General features: G+C 48.9%; 1 protein-coding gene across 6 annotated transcripts in view; it reads left to right on the forward strand.

The window, feature by feature from the left end:
• Sec24CD (COPII coat complex component secretory 24CD) overlaps positions 1-1,675 on the forward strand; it is a 66,009-nt gene extending 64,334 nt beyond the window's left edge. For all 6 annotated transcript variants that reach the window (XM_077648330.1, XM_077648324.1, XM_077648327.1 and 3 more), the window contains one exon: positions 475-1,675. In XM_077648330.1, coding sequence (XP_077504456.1) covers positions 475-615 — 141 coding nt within the window. In that variant the 3' untranslated portion in view covers positions 616-1,675. The remainder of the gene's footprint in view (positions 1-474) is intronic.
• The last annotated feature ends 20,810 nt before the right edge of the window (positions 1,676-22,485 follow it).

Here is a 22,485-nt window from a genome sequence, read left to right on the forward strand (position 1 = left end):
TTTTTTTTGTCTGCTTCAAATATTTATGCTTGATAAAATAGCTACCTTTAGTCAAATTCTATCACAGTCACGAATGGTGGGCCCTATTGCAAGCTGAGCAGTAGAGGAAGTAGACTGAGAAGCCACATGGATATATCAGCAGCTACTAGTTTATGTACCTGAGAGGGAGGGGGAAAAAAAGTCAGCAAATGTCACTGGTTAGAGTGTTGTGCAGTGCCAACATTGACATGCAGCTTCCAGCGTGTTAGGATTGATAATGGGAGTGATGAGGGGCAACATTAGATTGTTCATAACTGACCTGATGCAGGATGATATCAAAAAATCCCTGTAGCAGGAGGTTCTGCAGACAGTGCCCCATCACACTGAGAAGGCTTTGTGACTGTTAAAAAGCATTTCATCACTTCTTTTGAACTGCACAACTGTGCATTGCACCTGTGAGAGGTTTACGAGTTGTGTGGGTGTGTGTGCATGCAGCTGACACTTGTGCGCCAAGGGGACAAGATGGAGTTGGTGTTCCGGCAATTTCTTGTGGAGGACCGGCACGGGGACTTGGGTCCTTCATACGTGGACTTCCTCTGCCACCTGCACAAGGAGATCCGCAACCTGCTCAGCTGAGGCCCTGCGCCCATGCCTCCTGCCTCAGCTGGCCAGCTTTCTTGACAAACCACAGCGCCTGGACATATGAGATGGGCCTCACTTTACAGCTGCCGTGGAAGGGCAGGGCCCATTGCTGAGTAGCTGCAGCACCTGGCTGCTGACTGCACTTCTGTTTGAAGTGGCCACCAAGGGGACGGAAACAGTGTCTCACATGTGTGCTGCTTTCAAGTGTTGATGAAATGCAATGAGAGGATTGCCTGTGTTGCCCACTGGTGTTTGCATTGTAATCATTGGCATGACTATTTGGCTGCGCAGTTCCCTTTCCCTAGTGCTGCTTCCCCTTGACTCCCCTAATTTTTTTTTTCCTTTTTCTGCAATGAATTGTTTTTTTTTTTGTTTTTTTTAACTCTTGAGGTTTGAAAGAAGTGCCAGCACTTGGTACTCTCTCCATGTTGGTTGAGAAGGCAGAGAAATAACAGGCTTAAAATGTTGGTGTGGACCAGTGCTGCCAGCGATAATTTTTTTAAAACCTGTTTTACTATTTCATTTTGTTACTCTGCAGTATTGACCTGTTACTGTTCTTTTTTATGTGTCTTGTAAGCATTATTGTTTGTTAAACGATGGTCTTAAACGTTTTGAAAGCTTTAGTGGGGCACTTTTGTGCAGTGGGGTGGGGAAGTACAGAACTGTTTTCACATGACCAGTAAAAGCAGCCAGGAGCCCTCGTGCAAGCATGCTCACTTTGTTATTACACTAGGTGTTCTGCTGCTATCTTTTTTGTTCTTATTAATTGTGTAAAGTGGCTCAGAGAGGAGTCTGTACGCATTGCTGTATGCCATTTTTAACTGTGAAAAGTGCATTACTTCTGAAGTAAAGGTGTTTTCAAGCACAATTGGCTTGCATTGCTTAACAAGGCTGATTTCCTCTCAGCTATGTGTGGTCCACCAAAACAAGATTGCAGTAAGTTAATGTGTCCAGTTGCTCGTGGCCTAGCATGCTGTCTGTGGTTTGATGAAGATGGCCATGTACGATGACAGGTTCGAATGAATTAGAAACTAATAAAGATTTTTCATCTATTCTTGAGTGTGCATATTTTATGATTTCTTGCTTTTACAGCTTGAGACAGTGTTGCTGACTTTAGCTACATGGAGGTTGCCACATGGATTGCTCTTTACAAAAATGAAATTGTAACAAGAAGCCGGTAATACCGTATTTACTCGAATCTATGCCGGTACTTTTTTTTTTTTTTGATCGTTTACGAAAGTCAGGGGTCGGCTTAGATTCGAGGATGCGGTTTGCTGCAACCGCTAGACGCATGACGCCATCTCGCGGCCACAGCTTGCAGCTGCTTGCAGGTTTGCAGGCTCCATTTTGCACCTGACTATAGTCAGTGCTGTGGCATGTTGCAAGTTGCGCGTCCGCGCCATAAGTGTCGCCACGGTCGGAACGATTGCAGCGATCCTGGTATCTGGCAGCAAACGCGGCTGGAGTCAATGACACAACGCGTCTGCGCCGCCAGTGCCGCCGCGGGCAACGCTGCAGCGCAGTGGCAGCAGACGACAGCGACCGGCGCAAGCATAGCGAGCAAAGTTTTGAGCAATTTATGTTTTTACCGCCAACTCCCAGGCACCGCCACCGTCGCATTTCAAAATCGTCCCCATTGGCTCTACGGGAATGTCACACCCTTGCTATAGTGAACTAGATAGGGGTAGTGGGGCGAGGGAGGCCGGAGAACAGCGGCGTCAGGCGGAAACCACGGAAATCTTGAGCCGCCGCGTGGTGGCGCTAGTGCGCCTTTCACCTGAAAGCTGCGTGCCACGTCCTGCCGCGAGCAGTGGCATGTTTACCGGTTGTCTGCAGTTTCACATGCATGCTTCACGTTATTTTTGTGCGCGTGTGCAGTATACAGGGATAAAATGAGATGAGAGACACTGAATGTAATTCAAGGGCTTGTGGAAATTCACTTCATCCTAAGCTTTTTTAAAAAAGATGAGAGTATCAAACGCTTCTGCAAGAACGGATTTGAAGAAAAATGTGGCAGCATATAACTTGGCCTCAGTAAAAACTCCAACCAACAAGGCAGGGTAACAGCATCAGCCCAGACACTTGTCCAGACCTAACCTTTGTTAAAGGAGCACAGCAGGCCGAGTGGGAGAACATTCTGGAAAACCTAGGCAGCGACCACCATATCATAAGAACCACGATAGAGGCAGAAAACGTCAAGAGAAAGATCGGCACGGCCTGCCTAACGGATTGGGACGCATTTCGACAGCACAGCCGACAGCTACAAGGCGAGATCACCTCGATAAAGGAGTGGTGCCAGCAGCTAAAGCAAATACAAGAAATGCGCACGCAAGAAGTAGATAGAACGGAACAAGCACCGGAGGTGGACAAGCGGCTACTCGGGCTATGGGAGGCAAGACGCGGGCTTGCCAAAAGATGGAAAAAACAGAAGAACAGAAGAAAACACATCTCAAGAAGAAAATAGCGGAAATCACGACACAGACGGAAGAGTACGTGGCACAGCTAGCCAGACAAGGGTGGCAACAGTTCAGCAGCTCGCTGAACGGAACACTCGGCACGGCTAAAACGTGGCGCATACTTAAAGCCCTTATGGATCCCACAAAGACTAATACCCCTGTCACACGGGCACTTGTAAGGCCTTAGAAATTAAGGTCCTTTGCCCCAAAGGCGCATCACGCGCGTCTACACGGCAAAGCGTCGAGACCTTTGCGATAAAGGCCCGTAGCAATAAAGGCGGCCGTCAGCGGCCTTAAAGTTGCTTAAAGGAGCAACCCAGACGGCAGCGCCAGCTAGCGAGCTCAAAGAATAAAAAATTGACGCAATTTTTAGTTTTGAAACCGTAAAAAATATCTAATTTATCTTATTCAATGGTTAATTTTGCGTTACAGTGCACTGAACCGTAGAGGAGGCCATGACTAAAGACATCCACACTGCTAAGAAAGGACTTGAACGCTTTTCAGCAGCCGCATCGACACACACGTGCTTGCGCATCTTGCTTTGCTGTTTTTTCTTCGTTTGCTCTTTGTTGTGTGTGTGTTTTGAGTTTGCTTGTGTGCACAAAGACAAGCAACAAAGCACGCTTCTCGAACACGACGAGGAGCCGAACGGAAAAGTGCGCCTACCGTGGTCGGACCGAGAACGATGAAAAAAAAAAAGAAACTTTGTTTCAAAATATCCGTTTCTCACCGTCATAACGCTCGTTTATTATCGTGATAGCTACTTTTTCCAACATAAACGAATGCACTCTTAGCTGAAGTGCTACCGTCTGCTTTAATTTCATAATGTTACTAGCGCCGCTTCACACACAGCGGTGACTTTTGGCATTCACGGAGGCCGCGTTCTAGCTCCTTTGGATTTGCCGTGCAGCAGCGTCGCTGCTCCTTTTCGGTTTTCCTCCTTTAGTGCAATAAGACAACTTTACGGCAAAGGCCGAGAAGAAGTCCCGTGTGACAGGGGTATAAGGCCGAAAGCGGAAAGGCAATCCAGAGACTCATACACCAATATGAGGGTAACGACGAGCAACTACTTGAGGCGGTACGAACAAAATGCTACGGCAAGAACGAACCCGAAGGCTACGACGGGGAGTACCTAGGAATAGAGAACCCCGACATGGATAGACCCATAACACGCGAGGAAGTCACCGCGGCAATGAGGGCGATAACCAAGAACACGGCAGCGGGAGCTGACAGAATCAGAAACTCCCTGATACGCAACCTCAGCGACGAGGCGACGGATCAACTAACAGCATACCTCAACACACTGTGGAAAGAGGGAAGAATCCCAGACGAGTGGAAGCACGCCGTAGTGGTGATGATCCCTAAACCGGGCAAGAAGCTGCAGATAGAGAACCTCAGACCCATTTCTCTCACTTCATGCCTGGGGAAGCTGTACGAGAGAATCATCACGAAATGGATCCAACTACACCTAGAAAACAAAGGGCTATACCCGCGTAGCATGTTTGGCTTCAGAGCAAACCTATCGACACAAGACGTCCTCCTACAGATCAAGGAGGAGGTCCTCGAAACAGCACCAAAAACGGGCGAAAACATAGTCATGGCCCTCAACATCAAAGGGGCCTTTGACAATGTCAGCCACACAGCCATCATGGAAGGGCTGAATAACGCGAAGTGCAGAAGAAGGACCCATGACTACGTGAGGGCCTTCCTAGGACTTGGGGACTTGAGAAGCGATATCTTCACTACCCCGAGCAAAGGAACGCCACAAGGCTCCGTCATCTCGCCCATATTATTTAACATAGCGATGATTGGTCTAGCCAAGAAACTCGGCAAGATCGAAGGTACACAACACGCAATTTACGCAGATGATATTAGTCTGGGTCAAGCAAGGCTCCTTGGGAGAAAAACGAGAATCTGCAAGAAGCAGCAAGCTGCGTGGAAGATTGTTAAAGAAAGGGGACTAGCCTGCGCCACAGAGAAATCCGAGCTCCTGAGAGTAGTAAGACGCCCCACCCAAGCAGAGCTAGAAGTGAAGCTCGAGGGACAAAACATACCAGAGAAAAACATGATACGGGTCTTGGGCATGTGGATCCAAGGAAGTAATAAATGCAGCCACACGATCAGCCTGCTCTAAAAGTCAACGGAGCAGATGAGTCGTATGATAACCAGGGTCTCCCAAAGAAGATACGGAATGAAAGAAGCTGATACGATAAGACTGGTCAGAAGTCTGGTGGTCAGCAGTCACCTACTCGCTCCCGTACCACCCCATGAACAAGCAAGAAAGGGAACAAGCTGACACGCTCTTAAGAAAAGCATACAAGACGGCGCTACACGTGCCTAGAAACACGCCAAACAAAAAGCTGCTGCAGCTGGGGCTCAGCAACACCTTCAGCGAACTAGCGGAAGCACAGCTCAAGACGCAGAATTCCAGACTCCGAACGTCATTCGCCGGCCGAGCACTCCTAAATAGGTTAGGTTACGACATGGAAGGGTATTTTGATCGATCCGCCGATATCCCCGACAACATCCGTAAAACCCTCCACGTCTGTCCTATACCAAAGAACATAGACCCGAATCTCCATGCGGCTAGAAGACAGGCGCGGGCAGATTATGTGGAACGACATTTGGCTAAACTAGAAAACACAGTGTACACGGACGCAGCGCTTTATCCGTGGGATAAACGCACAAGAATTAATAATCAATGCCGCTGCAGCAGTCGTGGATTACGCCGGCAAACCGATCACATACGCAACCCTACGGGGCCACACGGTAGCAGAGGAGGAGGAAGTCGCCGTTGCACTAGCGGCGGCCGAAGGCTATCGGAGAAACAAATCACTGATCATATTAACAGACTCGAAATCCACGTGCAGGAACTACGCGCAAGGTAGAGTCTGCAAGGCGGCCCTAAGAATCCTCCTTGAAACAGGGCCCCCTAACCAAAAAGTAACCCACAAGATACTCTGGATACTGGCACGCACGGGAATAGAGGGCAACTCAAGGGTGGACAGATTAGTTTGCGAGATCACGTTCCGAGCTGAGCTGTTGGGGACCCTAGAGAACCCTACCATAGTAGAGCCAGTATATGCGGAGCTGCTAAATTGCTACAGAGGACAGAGGCTCAAGTATCCTCCGCCACACATCTCATTAACACAACAAGAAGCAGTGAACTGGCGGAGACTGCAAACAGGAACATTCTTCAACCTATACATTCTACACAAAATGTACCCTACACAATTCAGGGACACATGGCCGTGGTGAGGGGCAAGCCCCACTCTATACCGCATTGCATACATTGCATGGGAGTGCAAACGCAATTATGCATTCCACAAACTCAAAACCCCGAGTGCGGAGCAATGGGAGGGTCTGCTCACCAGCAGCGAGCTCGCAGCCCAAAGGGCCCTTGTGCAGCACGCATGCGAAGCAGCAAGACTCAGCGGAGCCCTGGAATAGGGGCCCGACCTTGCGAAGAGGCCAGACAACGATGAAGACGACGGCCCGCCGCTAATCTCATTGAGATTTCAATAAATGTTTTTCTCTCTCCCTCCAAAAATTTACATCATGAACGAATTGTCCTTCAATGTGCACAATTCAGCCAGTTTGGATATTCACTCACATTTCTGGTGCTCTCTTTTTCATCGGTAAAAACTACTCGAAAAAAAATACATATGTGGCATACAGTTATCTGCATGCATAACCTGCAAGCTCAGTTAATGAACTTGAAAACTGCTAGCCGAGGTTTCTGTGAACTCACAGCAACTCGTCCTAATGTGGCATAAAAATTAGCGACAATGTATTGAAATAAACGTGTATCCATCGCACATGTTCTTTGGTTGTCCTCTGCACTTTTATGCTCTGTCGTCTGCTCAAAAAGCGCTGGTACGGCCGTCAAGCTGTTCTCAATGTTTGTCAAGGAGCATATTAGTAGAGATGTTCAGAAGATTTGATTTTATTCGATTTACCATAGGCGAAAGCAAGGCACCCTCGTATACTGTTCAGTGTCAGTGCACATTGAAGAACCCCTGCGTTAGCCTTAATTCATGCTTAGCCATCCACTATGGCGTCTCTAATAGCCCACGTATTGCTTATAGGGGAGGTAAATCCCATATCTCCCATTCATGTTTGTATACTACAGGCATCCCCTTCCGGAGGACAAAACACTGCAGCACACGTGCCACACGGGCACGTTTAATGGCATAAGTCCCTAAAAGTACACTCAGCAGTGTGAGTGGGGTCGGCGTATACGCACCCATCAATAGATTATACAGTTTCACTACAGCGCCATAACATACTCACCGAACTCATCAGCACATCGAACTCTATTCCAACAGCATCCAATATATTGTGGCTCTTATGGGGATTTTATTTTCCTGTTTCAATAATGCTGCCTGTGACACAAGCTTCCTTTTATGTGCTCAAAGGTCTACCCTTTTAGCGTTAAAGGCCGGCCCGTACCTCGCCAGAAAATCCGGCGTCAGCGTTGTGAGCAAAAAATAACGAGCATGGCTTTGGCAAGTGTTCCTTGGAGAGCAACCTAGGAGGCAGGTGGGCCACCTAGGTCACGCGACCTTGCGGCGTCATCACAACCTGCCCATCGGATAGTGAGAAAACTGCCCACCATGGCAAGTGGCAGTTAAATTAATGATTGGTCGCTCGGGGAGAGCAACCTGGGCCGCACAAGGCCTACCGCTGGGAGCACCTGCCATTACAGGGCAATGGCGCATTGCCTAACCACTACGCCAGAGGGGTATATGAGGAATCCTAGAGATCTATGAAGGTAAATAATGACCTGCATATATGGGAATTACCCCATTACGCTATCGCGTCATGCATACGCTTAAGGCGGAGCTTAAGTGTGCCCTCCAATTTTCGTTCGAGATATCAGTGCAAAGCAAATATTGTGCGATTCATGTCAATACTGGAGAGTTCAATTTAAGCGCCGGGTTTAGAGCAATTAATCTGCCTTTGTTAGTCGATTGAACCACTAGTTTACGGAGTAATTTGGTGCATCTGAATAATTTTTTCTAGCCACTATCCCGGCTATGGTGACTGCATTAATTGGAGGAATGTAATAACCGCTGCATGCGCTACGTATGTCGCGGGCAAAAAAAAGTATGGACAACTCTTCAGCGGTCAAAGTTTTCTTACGCCTTATCTGACGAATATTAATAGATGTTTCACACATATACAAGTAAAATTTACTTTTGCACGTAAAAGGAACAAACATTTCTATTTCTGTTACGCGACGCGGCAGAACGAACGGTTTGAGTGCCGAAGCGTAATTATCCCGCCCGCAGCAGTACGTGGTTATGTATGCTCATGTGGCCTTTCGAACAGAAAAAAACTATGAAAAATGCTAAACTGCTCCTCAATTTTTGGTGTTGCGCCAAGCCGATAGATGGCGACAGCAGTTCAGCAACGCGAAATAATCGGCTGCTGCACAGAGAGGAGAAACGAAACATGACTTTCAAACTGTTTAATCGTGCGTGTCATCTCTGGCGCTACGAGTGACTGCTGCTCTACTAAAGAAAAAAGTTTTTTGACTTGTGTTGTTTGGATCAACGCGCTACGTTTACACTCACCGCGTACCTTATCCGTTCAAACGTGCTGCATGTCAGATGGCAACTTCTGGACCGGGAGACTTTGAGGAAGGTGAGCCGAGCAAAAAGAAAGCGAAAGCATACGACCAAAAATATTTGACAAAATGGGACGCGAATCCAAAGTACAGAGGCTGGTTGTCAGCCAGTAAAAAAGGGCCCTTTTTCTTTTCCTGCAAAGCATGCAGATCCGATTACAAAGGGGGAAAATCCGAAACCGACCGCCACCTTGCAAGCTCCAAACACGAAAAAAGCGCTGCGGGCTTGCAATCGACCCGCGCGCTGACATCCATGCCTTCAATAAGTGGGCAAACTCAAGTAGACAAATCTGTCAAAGAGGCTGAAATAAGACTTGCGGCGTTTATCACGGAACACAATCGACCCTTTAATGCCATGGGGCATTTAGTTGATGTTGTCAAAGCGTCGTGTGACGACTCGCAGATTGCAAAGAACTTATGTTGCCGCCGGACAAAGTGCGCTGTCATCATAAAGAATGTGCTTGGAGAGGAGAGTCGCGAAGAGCTCTGTGAGCTTTTGCGCAAACAGAAGTTCTCCCTTCTAGTCGACGAATCCACTGTCAAGGCAACGGTGAAAAGCATCTGTCCCTCGAGTAATGAACGTCGACGGCGGCATAATAGATGCGTTTTTGGACCTAGTACCACTCAGTGATGTGACTGCCAGCTCTCTCTACACTAGCCTGAAGGCAGTGTTCAGTGCTGCGGAAATTCCGTACGACAAAAATTTGATTGGTTTTGCGGCCGACGGAGCGAACGTGATGATGGGTGCACATCATTCCGTCGCGTCGCTGCTACAGGCAGAAATTCCATGCAGGCCTCTTCATTATGAAGGGCGTTTATCATTCGTTTCATCTGTGCGCCTCGTATGCATGTAAAACACTTCCGAGAGGAGTTGAGGATCTGGCACGCGATGTTTTCAACTACCTTTTGTCGCCGAAGCAGTCATCTGCCTTCCAAGAATTCCAGAAGCTTGCAGAGGTGAAACCACACAAGCTGTTGCACCCAAGCCAAACAAGGTGGCTGTCTCTACAAGTTGTTGTGACACGCTTACTTGAGCAGATGCCTGCCCCGATTTTGTTCTTCAAAAAAGCCGCCACTGACGACCGCCTGCTTGCTGCAGAAGCGATTCTGGAAAAACTGATTGACCCGTCAACGAAACTCTACCTCGAGTTCCTTGAGTATGTCCTGCCCCTTTTCACTGACCTAAATAAGGAAATGCACTCGGAAGAAACCAGAATCCACTTGGTCCATGAAAAAGTTTCGGCCATGATGAAATGCATACTTGAATGCTACATCAAGCGGGACGACGTCGGGATGGATACCATCGCATTTTAGGATGAGGTGTTCTATTAATTCTACAGATTTACCACACACAGCACATGTGTCATCTTCTTCGTTAATTTTTTTTTATCACCCTTAGATCAGAGCGCCATCTGTGGCAGCAACTAGCACAACTTCCATTGATACTTGTAGCGCCAACTATAATCTATAGTCTGTCTAATTGTTGCCAGGAAGAAAGAAAAGGAAAATGCACAGGCCTGCTCACTGGCTCAAGCCGAGTCACAGTCGCTACCACGTGCAGATAGTAGGAGGGTTGAAAGATGGGATAGAAAGACAGGATAGTAAACACGCGCTGAAGACAAGGCCGGTCCTGGAGACAGTGCAATACTGGGCCAACCGGTGGCGGAAGTGAAGCAACCTTCAAACTTTCCGCCACATTCCAAAAATAAGTCCAATTGCACCCGTAACAGATTGAATAGAAGTTTATTTACCACGGGCCTGAAAGGGACTGGCATCCCTCACGAAAACAAAGACACAGAACGGCGACTAATGTCGCCCAACCTAAACTAAAGACATGCTTTGGCGACTAGCGTCACCCTACCTATGCAAAAATGCATGTGGGCATAAAATGCACAAATACATAATCCATGAATGTCCAAAAGAGTTCAAAAGATGGTCCATACGCGCGGGGGGAAGCACGCGGGGCATTCACGCACAACACACCGCTCACAATCGCCGCACACAAAGATCGCACGGCACACTCAGTATGGCAGGAGCTGCACGGTGACACGGCCCCTGCTTGTGTTGATGAACCGGGTGCTCCATCAGCACAGGAATTCTTCCTCGTCGAGGGTGACCCAGTCTAAGCATGCCTTTTCGAACAGGCGCGCTCTCACCCTCAGCAACAATGGGAACATGGCCCGCTGGGTCGACCCTGCAAGGAAGCCGCGCCTCTCTGCCGCCACAGAACAAAGGCACCCACACACAACAGAAGCCGCACAAACGACTCACGTGGCCTGGTGCGGGAGTTCAAGGTGACAAAAAACATACGCGACATGAGCCGCCAAAACGTTCTAGCAACCACGCACTCAAACATGGCATGCTGTAGGGTTTCAGTGTTGCCACACTGAGGACACCGCGAAGAAGGGGCGATGCCCCACGCTGCGACACGGACTCCCGTGGGCAAGACCATCCAGCCTCGCAGCCAGCCGAAGTCGCGAACGTCTGGTGGAAGAGTGCTAGACGTCAAATCTCGCCACCGCACCCGCCTGCTCCGTTCGAGCTGTTCTGGTGCAGCCTCCTGGATAGCGAGGAGCTCGCAAACACGGGAAGCCGGTGTCTTAGTGACGTCGACCTCGGGCAGAGCGGCTGTGAGAGACTCGGCCGCCCGACAGACATACCTAAAGAACCTCTGCTGCTGTTCGGCTGAAGGACCTGTTACTTGACCAAAAAAGAGGCGCCGCGACGTCCCAAGAAGGTAGGCGAGAAGTCCCCTCCCCGGGTAGTCGGTGACGTTGACCAGGTCGCGGACGCCTCGGACAGCTAGAACACTGCACATTGTGCGTAAATCGGGCAAGCTGAACACGCCCATGCGCGTGGGAAGGCGGAGGAGCGCGCGAGTTACGGTCTCCGTCTTTCCCGCCCAGAAAAAAAGCGCCACAAAGTGTGGCGAAACGACGCGTGAATGTGCGCGGCGGACAGGAGACGCGAGCTGCGTAGAAGAGTGGCGCGCACACAGATGATCTAATAATAAAAGCGCGCTCAGACAGCGACAAGCGAAAACGCGCTGCCACTGCGAGACGTCGCTCTGCGGTCGATCTTAACTGCGACCACGACTCACGAGCTACCTCTCCTGAGGAGAGGAACACGACGCCAAGAACCTTAACCGCCGAGACCCACTCTACATCGTCCAGCAGGTCTGACGCAAAAGCGCCAAAGCGCAGAGCTTTGCTCTTGCTGCTGTTAAGCAGGGCGCCGGACAGCTCTCTGTAACACGCAAAAAGCCGTAAGAACGCTGCGTAGCTGTCCTCGTCCCGCAAAAACAGGGACACGTCGTCAGCGTACGCGGACACCTTCACCTGACCTTGGCCAGGCAAAGGGAACCCGCGCACCTATGGACATTCCGCTACGCGGCGCAGGAGTGGGTCTAAACACAACACTAATAGCATAGGTGACATGGGACAACCCTGTCGTATGCCGCGCTCGATATTGAAGCGGTCGCTCAACGAGCCGTTAAAAAGCAACCGAGCTGTAAGGCCGGAATACAGCCGTCCTAACCGCGCCACGAACTCGGGCGGGAAGCCGAAAGCCCCGAGAACTCCAAAAACGTAGCGGTGTTCAACTCGGTCGAAGGCTTTAGCCTGATCAAGTGAGACGAAACAACCCGGTATTCCCGTTCTCGAGGTGAACGTGAACAAGTCACGCGTTAGTGCGAGAGACGAGAACACCGATCGCCCGGGCACACTACAGGTCTGTGAAGGACTTATGAGCTCCGCTAAAACCGCACTCAACCTTTTAGCCAGCAGTGACGCCACAATCATGTAATCTGCATTAAGCAGTGTGATCGGGCGCCACGCCTGCGGGTCAGATGGACACCCGCCCGGCTTAAGGATGAGCACAATTCGGCTCTCTCTGAAGGACTCCGGCCTCTAGCCGTCCCTGACAAAGGCGTTCACCATCTGAAGAAGGTGTCCCTCCAGGACGGTGTAAAACCTCGCATAAAAGCTGATGAGAATGCCGTCAGGGCCTGGAGCTGAGGCAGCGTTCATGCCTTTAACTGTGGCAAAGAGTTCTTCTGAGCTCACCGGAACGCTGAGCTGTGTGCCTACATCGCTCGGCACTTGCGGCAGCTGGCCGGACAGTATGCCGGACAATGGGTGCAAGCTTTCCCCCGGTCTGGTGCTCGGCTTATTTCGGGTGAAATGCTTGGGAAATGGGTCTTTGACCTCATCTTGGTTGGTTGGTTGGTTGATTTGTTTATGGGGAAAGGAAATGGCGCAGTATCTGTCTCATATATCGTTGGACACCTGAACCATGCCGTAAGGGAAGGGATAAAGGAGGGAGTTGAGAAGTCGAAAATACATTGTGCCATGGCGCTCTTTGGCCATAGATGCCCTTGCGCCATAAAAATCCATGGTCATCATCATCACAAAGTTCAGCGGCGTGCCCAGGAACTGCTTTGCGGCGCAGTCATTTCTTGTCTGACGCGGTGGAATGGTGTACTAAACGACATGTAGTGGAGGTGTCGTTGCAGAAACAGTGTCAGATGATAAGTAAAATAAGCAATGGAGCATAAAGGTGTTATAGTACAATTAAACAGAAATTCTGAGAGCATGAAAGTGTGGGAGTTCTGAACAAGCACACACAGAATCTCTGGTTTTTCTCTACAGTAATATTTATAGAGAAAAAAAATAGCGACCAAGGCCAGATGACAGAAATGAACAAGCTGCCTAAAATAGAGGTGCGTGAAATAGTGCAATTTTCTATGCCATATAACTTAGCAGGTCTGGGAACTTAGGCTATTTCTCAAAGAAAAAAGGACGAGTGGAGGGTGCTTGTTCCAGCCTTCGAGTAATCTTCCTTTGCTCCTTGCTGTGAATTGGCTTATCGGTGCACGGAATATTTCATAACAAAATTTGCAGTGGCTTAGCTCGGCTATGTCAGGATATACGTAGCGATCGCCGATAGGTACGTTTCCCTGGCTGAGCTCGTTTTTCGGAAACTCGAATGGTGTGATCATTCTCACGACGGGTCTTCACATCCTCTTCTGGTTCCCGTTGACTGACGCCTTCCATAGGCTCCATGCATCTCGGCTGATATGCGCAGTCTATTGCGCTCGGCAGTATGGCATCTCCGTTTGGCAAGGCGTACATTACTCTCTCGGTTCGGGCGTCTCCGCTGCTCTCTTCGCCTTCTTACGCTCATTCTCTCTTTTTTGAGTGGCCAACTGCCAGGCGACAGCCTCAGGATAGGGGTCATGGCATGGTCGTTCTTCATATTGCAGTTTTGTGCTTCAGTAACTAATACAAGAGCTTATGATTCGATTTCCGAAATTTGGCTTCCTGGGACGCGCTTGTATATTCCAAAAAATGTGATCGAAATTGAGACCGGGAGATTCCTCCCACTGGCAGCGACCGCCATATCGAATGCTCTCGCGACGACACTAGGGCATACACGGAGCAACGTCGTCTGCTCTCGTTGTTGCAATAGGCGCAGCGAGGTCTCATTCCCCCCCCCCTCCCCCCCCCCCTGTACTTTTGCGGGCGATAGAAGTAGCAGTACTCCCCCATATATGATTGACTGGTACCGCAAAAGCGATAATAGCAGTAACGCAGTTTTTCTTCAGTATAGGCAAGGTCCGGTCGCACTAGGCCGATGCGACTGCGATCGATGGTCGCTGGGCTGATAGGTATGCAAATGCCAGTCGCTGACGCACTGGTCTGTCACGCTAGACCGACGACGACGCCAGCACGATCAACGACCGCGTATCGTAGTAATGTTAAGAGTCAGCTTAGTGGGAGCCAGAAGAGTGTGGTGGGGGATTAGTTGGTATGACATTCTATAAACTTAAGAATTTTAAAACTTATTGGACCTCGATCATGCTGCACGGCGACATACGCGATGTGCGTGCACGAGCGATGTGCTTTCAATCGGTGCCTGCGCATAGAGCCGATCGGCGAGGCAAGAGACACGGGCAGAAAACGCCGCACGACGTGCCGCTCGTCCGCCGTCGCCTGGGCTTGTGCGGCCGAGCGAAAGCCTCACTCCCGGTGAGGCGACGGCCGCAAAAACTGCGCTTGTACCTTATCCGTATCAAAAAAGCGAAACGAGAGGCTACATATCATATATTCACACCTTCTTACTAATCAGTGAGGAACTTTTGCCATATTCTTGAATTTCGGTCGACGGTGGACCCCCGGCCCTTTTCGTGACGAGGCCTAGAGAGTACGCAGGATTCGTATGTGCGATTTCGGCGATTGCGGTGAGCGAATTCGCAAGTTTTAGCGCCTGCAAATAGCTGTCGAGCGTAGTTTTGGTTACAGTGTCCTCAAAGCGACGACTGTACAAGGACGCGAGTACAATAAGAGGGAAGTGCCGGTATGTGACCTGGTCTGCATAGCATGCATGCAGAAGGCAGCCGGCAGCAGCCGTCGGCGTCGACTGTGGACAACAAATCTGGCTGTTTTCTTAATTCAAGTAATGACGGAACGTATCTTAAGCTAAAGCGTTTTAAAATAAAATTTTGGTGCCTTAAGAGAAAGCAGGCACAATTAGCGGGAAGGGCTGGTATCAAACGCGAAGCGTTTCCCAAGCAGGCGATATGTAGCATCATCGGCGCTTATTTCAATATTATCATAGCGTGTAGATGAGTAAAACTACAATATGTGAGCAACAGTACGTGATATTTAAGATAAGGAGAACCCACCTTGCGTTTTATGCGACGCAAACGAGCAGTACTGTTTGCGCACAGCCATGTAAACAACCTCAGCGCGGGGCTATATACAGTTGTCATAATCGTCGCACTCCTGGGGCACAATGCGCACGCACAGCAAAATGCTAAATGATTTACTATTATTTCGAAGCACTCATTTAGACGGCGGCGACTATTCATCGGTGGCGGCAGTGAAAGCATTCGAGTCGCGTAGGGTTTTGCAAGCGGCTTGGTTCCTGCAAAAGGGTTCTGCGAGTCGAAGGGAATGTATGTTCGACTTACAAACGCGTACATGCAGCGCGGAAGTTGTCGCACTCAGCACTTTTCTCTGCTCTTTTCGTGCCTCAAGGTTACTCTAGTGCCACCTTTTGATAATTTGAGTTTAATTATCGAGCCGATGAATAGCGGACAAGAACTTCAGCTACAAAACGCTGCGGCTTTCACGGCGCACAGCGGCGAAGGCATGCACGGCACGTGCCGCTTTTCGCATACGGGAGCACTTGACTGCACACATAACACACTCATAACACACTCAAAGCATACGAACAGCATGCTTCTAAGCGTAAATAATAAAGCAGGGGTCCATCGATTTCTGTTTCCTCAACAATCGGAAAACGGGCGCCACGAGCAAGTCCGCTTTCCCAAGGATCACACAGCTCGCGTACTAAGTTGAAAGGGTTCCGAATAGAAAACACGGAAAATGAATTTTATTTCGCTAAGCTAAAAGAAAAAACTTTTCGAGCGACCGCCGTCCACGGTGTGCATGCAAGCACCTCAACAGCTCGCAGCAGACGACGCAGGGCGGGTATGCCCTTGTGACGTCAACAATCAGAGGTTGCCAGACCAGCAAGCAGTTCGCAGAAGAAACGAAAAAAAAATCGTTTTAAAAATATTTACTGCACAGAATCAACTGCAAATTCGGAAAATTGCAATTTAACATGTTGGGAATTACATTTCAGCCTTTTATACTCAATGCTGCGCATGCTACGCGCGGTTCGGGTGATAGAGCGGCGAGGCGGCGATGAAGAACGCGGCGCAGATGTGGGGTCTCTCTGGTTGCCATAGTTTTGGCGCATGCGCACAACTGCTCATCCGCGTGACGTCACGCTCGGCTCGGACGGTGGAGCGGGCGCGCGGCCACGGCGACGGTGTAGCACACGCCGCATCTTGCTCCTCTCCGGTTGCCATGGTAACGGTGCATGTGCACAACTTTCCTCTCCCAAGCACCGCGAAATGCTCGACTAGTAGCCCTAGTGTAGCTCTCGCTACAAAAGAAGAAATCGGTGTGTTCGCATAAATGTTCTGCACACTATAACTTTTCTGCGATGCTCTGTTGTTCCAATCGTGTAATTTGCACTGGTATGGTTTCCCATTAATTAGGCAGGTGGCCATCTTTGGAAGCGTTTGATGAGAGGTGTGACGCGACTCAATCGCCACCTTGCGCATTCCACTCAACCATGTTATGTCCGCTTCCGTAAAATCCCCCTGTATTGTTTCCTCATCCACTGAGTCGTCGTAGTTCTGCAGACTGAGTGCAGTTCCAGTATGAAGGAGTAACAAAAGTTGAACCTGTGGCCGTATTACGCAACTGTCGCAAATTCTCTCAAAAATTATTGACAGTGACGTCAAAATGACGAAACGATAAGACGTCCTCGTTTGACGCAACGAGGAATCAGCCAATCACAGCAGGGCGGCGCCCCGAGAGCATTTATTTGCACTGCGAGGGGCCGTCTGCTAAATTTTTGTAAAAATACTTAAGAAATACGCAGCGATCAAAATAACTAATATTTTATTTTGCCAAAACATTGTGGGTCAAAAACCAACCTATCCGGGCTTGCACCTAGCCATGGAAAGCCAGGGTGCACAGCAAGGCCACAATATTGCAAAGTCACGTTGTGTCCTGCAGCTCTCATTGTAACGGCATACCGCTCTGCTGCAAGAGGCTCATTTTTTTCCCCGTACTGTACAGCCCGTACCCGGGACAGATCCTTTGGGTCCAAGAGATTCCTTCAACCTTTCTCTGTCCATTCTTTTCGCCTCATGACCTTGCCAAAGGTAGATGCTGTGAGGTGGTGTCGTCGTGCCGAGTGCCACTTGTCGCTCAGGGCCTGCTGCCTGGTATTTGCTTCTAGCTCCTGGGCTTCTTCAGGACCAAGCTGAAGGTGCTAGGAAAGAAAAACGATATTATGTATTTCCCGCAAGTCTTCACTTTATTGCATTTCAGCAGTTCTCAATAATCCTGCTTGGTGCACATCCAGTCTTTTTCGACTTTTGCTAGTAAAAGTGCATCAGATGACGCTAATGTGAGCATGCAAAATGTTGATCGATTCAATGGCCAAACTGAAATTTTCACAATTCACTGCAAGCCAGTCATCTTTCATGCCTTTTGTGAGCCGCCGCACAGCTGTTTGTGTTGTTATATCATGCTTCAGACTTATTTCAGATTTTTGGCCTATTCTATGAAGTGTTAACAAGACACCGCCTTACACTAGGCCATCTACAAGAGGTGGAGCAGGAGAAATAAATCACCCGCTGTCGCAGGCATCATAATCACTGTGCAGCATTTGGCTGCGACAATGGCAACAGAAAGTTCGAACTGTTGGCTGTGCAAACATGCGGCATGCTTCACGGCTTAGTATTCTCAAACACTTCATTCTGAGAGAAAACATGAGCCATGAACTGGGATGGTCACCTTGACTGTAAATGGAAAGTACAAGACCGCAACCAGAGAGAAGAAAAGTGCTGCTTAATTATGAAATTTAAGTTCACTTTCACCACTAACTGATATTTTTTTGTGAATTATTAAGCTACAGTGCCATTAGCAAAGGGCTGATTGCATGGCTTAACATGGCTATCACTGTGGTTGGTAAATAAGCGTATTAAAATTCCGGTCACCACGCTGGTTCTTTACCCTGTACGACTGCCCCTGGAACTCGTCAAAAGTAATATGGCAGCTAGGTGAGCTCTGACTGATGCTCATTACTTTCAATGCACATTATGTGAATGACAAATTACACCAATAAAAACCGAAAACGCAACAGAAAAAGAGCAAGAACACGCAGCTGGCTGTGAATCAGTATATAAAGTGAGCAGTTTTAGCTGTGCACATAGGAGGCGAGAACAGTAATCGTTCCGTAAGCCAGTTCATGAGATAAAGAGCACTTTATGCCCAGCGATTAAGAACAGCAGGTCCTAATATATAGTATAGTCAGACATGCATGCTTTGAACGCTATCATAGCAGACGGCCATCGCCAGACTAAATGGCCTTGCAGCCTGGATGGTGCTATCACAGCCAGTGAACTTTGAGAGATTACACTTCAAACCTTTTAGCAAGATCAGCAGCAACACTTCTCATGACCTGGCATGTAGATGGTGTAAGTGCCAGCAAGGCCTCGTCAATGAATGTCAAATATTTACCAAACATGGTGCTCAATATGTGCTCTTATTCACTCAGAACTGAATGTAAATAGACAGTATGCACTAATGGCACAGTTGGGACGACAGCTGAAGCATTTCAACAAGCATGCTTACTGCCATATGTAAAAAGAAGTCGCTATATGCTGGACAAAACACTTCTGCTACCACAAACGCATGGCAAACCTGCAAAAGCACCCGATGAATGCAGTGAACGAAAGCAACAACTAATGTGCTAACCATTAGAATTTGTTGTTCATCAGCTGTGAAGACAGCAGGAAATGTGTGCGGCACTGCACCAGTAAACAGCTCAAGTCGTGGGACAGCACAATTGGTGCCTGCACCAGGGGCTATGGTGGATGATATCCAGGTCTTAAAATCGTGTGGACTGTCCGACTGCTGGTATGTCAGTGGAGAGCCTACTGGAGCAAGGCCTGCCTTTGTCTTCACCAGAGGAACCTGCACGTCCCGCAAAACAGCGGCAAAATGAAGGTCACCCAGTGCCTCCAGCTCAGCACCAAGTGACTGGATTGCGGCTACTTGGCTAGCTTCATCCTGGTAGTCCAGGCTTGCATCTGAAAGGCGAGCAGTCACTGGCAACTGCGCACCGCCTTCTCGTGGGGCTCGCCAGTCCACGTCGAAAACACTTGCAGGCTTGATGCCTTTCTGTCTTGGGCGTCTCCACTGCTGAGGCAGCTCCGTGCAGGCAAGCTCTGGTGGTGGCTCTGCAAATCCCTGCTCCTTCAATAGGGCTAGCAGGCGTACTGCTGCAAGGACGTGACTGCAGGCTCCACTCTTTCCTGCTGGGCATTCGCAGGCAGTGGTACGAGGCACGCCGGTGGTAATGTGAAAAGACATCTGCACATTGTAGGGACGGCCACTTTTTTTCTGACTGCGGAAACATGTGCAATGCACGTGGACGATACCAAGTGTGAAAAGAAAATCCAAAACAGTGCTGTGGCACTCATGAAGTTCAAAACTTATCCTGTAACACTGGTATATGTGCATTGATGGGAGAGTGCCCAAGAACCGAGACATCTCAATGCACATAAGATACAACTCTTGCATAAAGACCTTACGACCAGTGTTTGTTTCATGATTAAAACTGCAATTAAAAATTGGCTCTAGCAATCAATAAACGCTGGTCTGGTAACAAATACTTGTTTTTGTATAAGTAGCATTACCACTCGAAAAACCACGAGTTGAAACTAAAAATCAAATCCTGGAGTTTTGCGTACCGATACCACCATATCATAATAAGGCACGCTGTAGTGAAGTGCTCCGGATTAATTTAGACTACCTGGGGTTGTTTAACGTGCCCTAGAACGCAAGTACATGTAGAGTAAAAGGGCATTTTTGCATTTCGATTCTATCGAAACCAAGCCGCCGCGAACGAGACTCGATCCCCCGATCTCGCACTTAGCAGCAGAGCACCTTAGCGACTGAGCCACTGCGGTGGTTGAGAGAAAACTGCAAGAACCGATTTGCAAAGCAATATGCACCGCCCAGGGCACGCGGCCGTTCACGTCCGCCTCGACAAAGCATACCAAAGCTGCTGGTCGGTGAGCCCATTCTCCCGCAAGACTCTTCCGTTGGTGACGCCGCCTTCGTGGCGACGCTCAGGATGATGACTCCACGCTGCCACGTCTTTGAAGCGCGTCTATTGACAACTCACGAGAGGTCCCGCATGAAAATTCTTCCACGGTTGGAGGCCTCCATTCATAACACCACCTAGGCAAACATGCGCTCCGAATCCTCCGAATAACGCAGGGTGCAGACACGCTCTCGACCATCATATATGAACTCCAGGACACTCCTCAGACGGAGGAAACGAATGCGCCCATGTCGCAGCTAGTGCATTACTCCCCCGGGCACCATCCGCACTGAGGATGCTACACTGGACCCTGCGATAGGGTAAAGAGACATTCTCCAACACCACAGATTAAGTACAGTCGTCCACACACATGTTTAGATCGCTCCAACTGCGCACAGGATAGTACGCTTGTGTAATTTACAAGTGCCCTAGGGCTTGAAACCTGACTTACCATGCTTACGTATTCCTATGGACTGTGTTTAACTCCTCATGCCGCTAAAAACTGTACCGGGCCCGCCAGGCAGCGGCGATTTTCATAAATGCACAACAGAGTGCGCCTTTCGGACGACAGATGCTAGGACAACTGTAGAAGAGGTACGCTTCCCCGGGACCACCCCTCTCCAGGGAGCAAGAAAGACGCCTACAACCGAACACATACCTAAGCCCAGCTAGACTAGCAGTCGCGCCCGGATATATCAAACCCGGATATTTCGAATTATTGGCTATATTGAACACACAGATTATGCCTTCGAAAGTTCTGTGTAAAAGTGTAGGAAAGTCGCGCAGTATACCGAACTCCAATTTCGCCTGTGTGTAACTGCGCGCTGCGCCCCTGCAAGTGGCGCTTCTCCTAACGACCTCTTTCGATCACTTTTCGCTCGTGGAAACGGGTCGGCTGTGCGGCCTTGGGCCCTTGCTAGCACTGCTCGCACAGTGAAACCGCGTGACCACTTGAACGTGGCGTGTGCTTGAAAGTGGTCGTCGATCTCTTGTACTCATTTGCCACACCACATTGCTGTTATGCGGCGAAGCCAACCTAACTAAAGCCTTGCGGCGGCTCTCGTTTAGAGTGCTTTGCAGGCTGCGCTTCCTAAGGGGGTGTGGAAACCAGCTATACCTTAATTTTAATGCGTCATTATTTTGTTTATAGCGTACTGGTAACAGGGTGATACATTTTATAATAGGTAGCAGCTAGTTCCAAAGGACCGTCCCCTACGGTTTCGATGCGAATGAAGTTAGGCATAGAAACGTCCAAGCGGCCGTTGCGCTGCCAGCACTTCGGCGAGCAGCACATCACTGCAAAAACAGCGTCACTGACGTGGGTGCAATCTATCCTTTCTTCTACGTGACAGATAAGCCTATCGACTGCTATTTTTATACATCGAATTATCTATATATCGAACTATTTCGCGATCGCCTTCGATTTCAATATATCCGGCTTCGACTGTATACCTAATCTATATGTATTTACCCATATTGTATATTCTGTGGCAGAATCGCCTTTCTTTACTTCATGGTATGGAAGTGCCAGGAAAATTCATAACTAGAAACGATAACAAAACCAATGGCGGAGGACTGGATGGCGGCGCTGTCTAGCTTCGAACACGAAATCCAGAGACGGCTGGAGTGCAGGGCCAATTGACAGCAGCCGAAGCCAACGGATTAATGGACTAAGGAACTGACCAGTCACCCTATACCAAAATGCTATAATAAACGAGTTGAGTTTTGTCCCTTAAAGTGGCGATGAGAGCAAACACCTTGTTGATGATGGAATCGGGGTTTCTTGATGATCCGGTGGTTCTAACTCGCTAACATTCACGTTGCTAGAAGAAAGTAAAAGGTTAACTATTTATTTACAACATAAATAAAACAAGAAGAAACAAAGCAAGGAGAAAATTATTTACATGACTAAACCGTTGATCAGACGAATTCAGCCCTCGTTCAACCCAGAGCGCTTGTTTTTAAGCCCTCTGTCTCCGCCCTTAGCGGGGACAGTAACCAATAAGATTACAAGCGACTCACATCACCAATCAGTGGTTAAAGGGACTATGCAATAAATTAATTGAGATTACGTAA

The sequence above is a fragment of the Amblyomma americanum genome, chromosome 1 (assembly GCF_052857255.1).
Source record: "Amblyomma americanum isolate KBUSLIRL-KWMA chromosome 1, ASM5285725v1, whole genome shotgun sequence".
Taxonomy (NCBI): domain Eukaryota; kingdom Metazoa; phylum Arthropoda; class Arachnida; order Ixodida; family Ixodidae; genus Amblyomma; species Amblyomma americanum.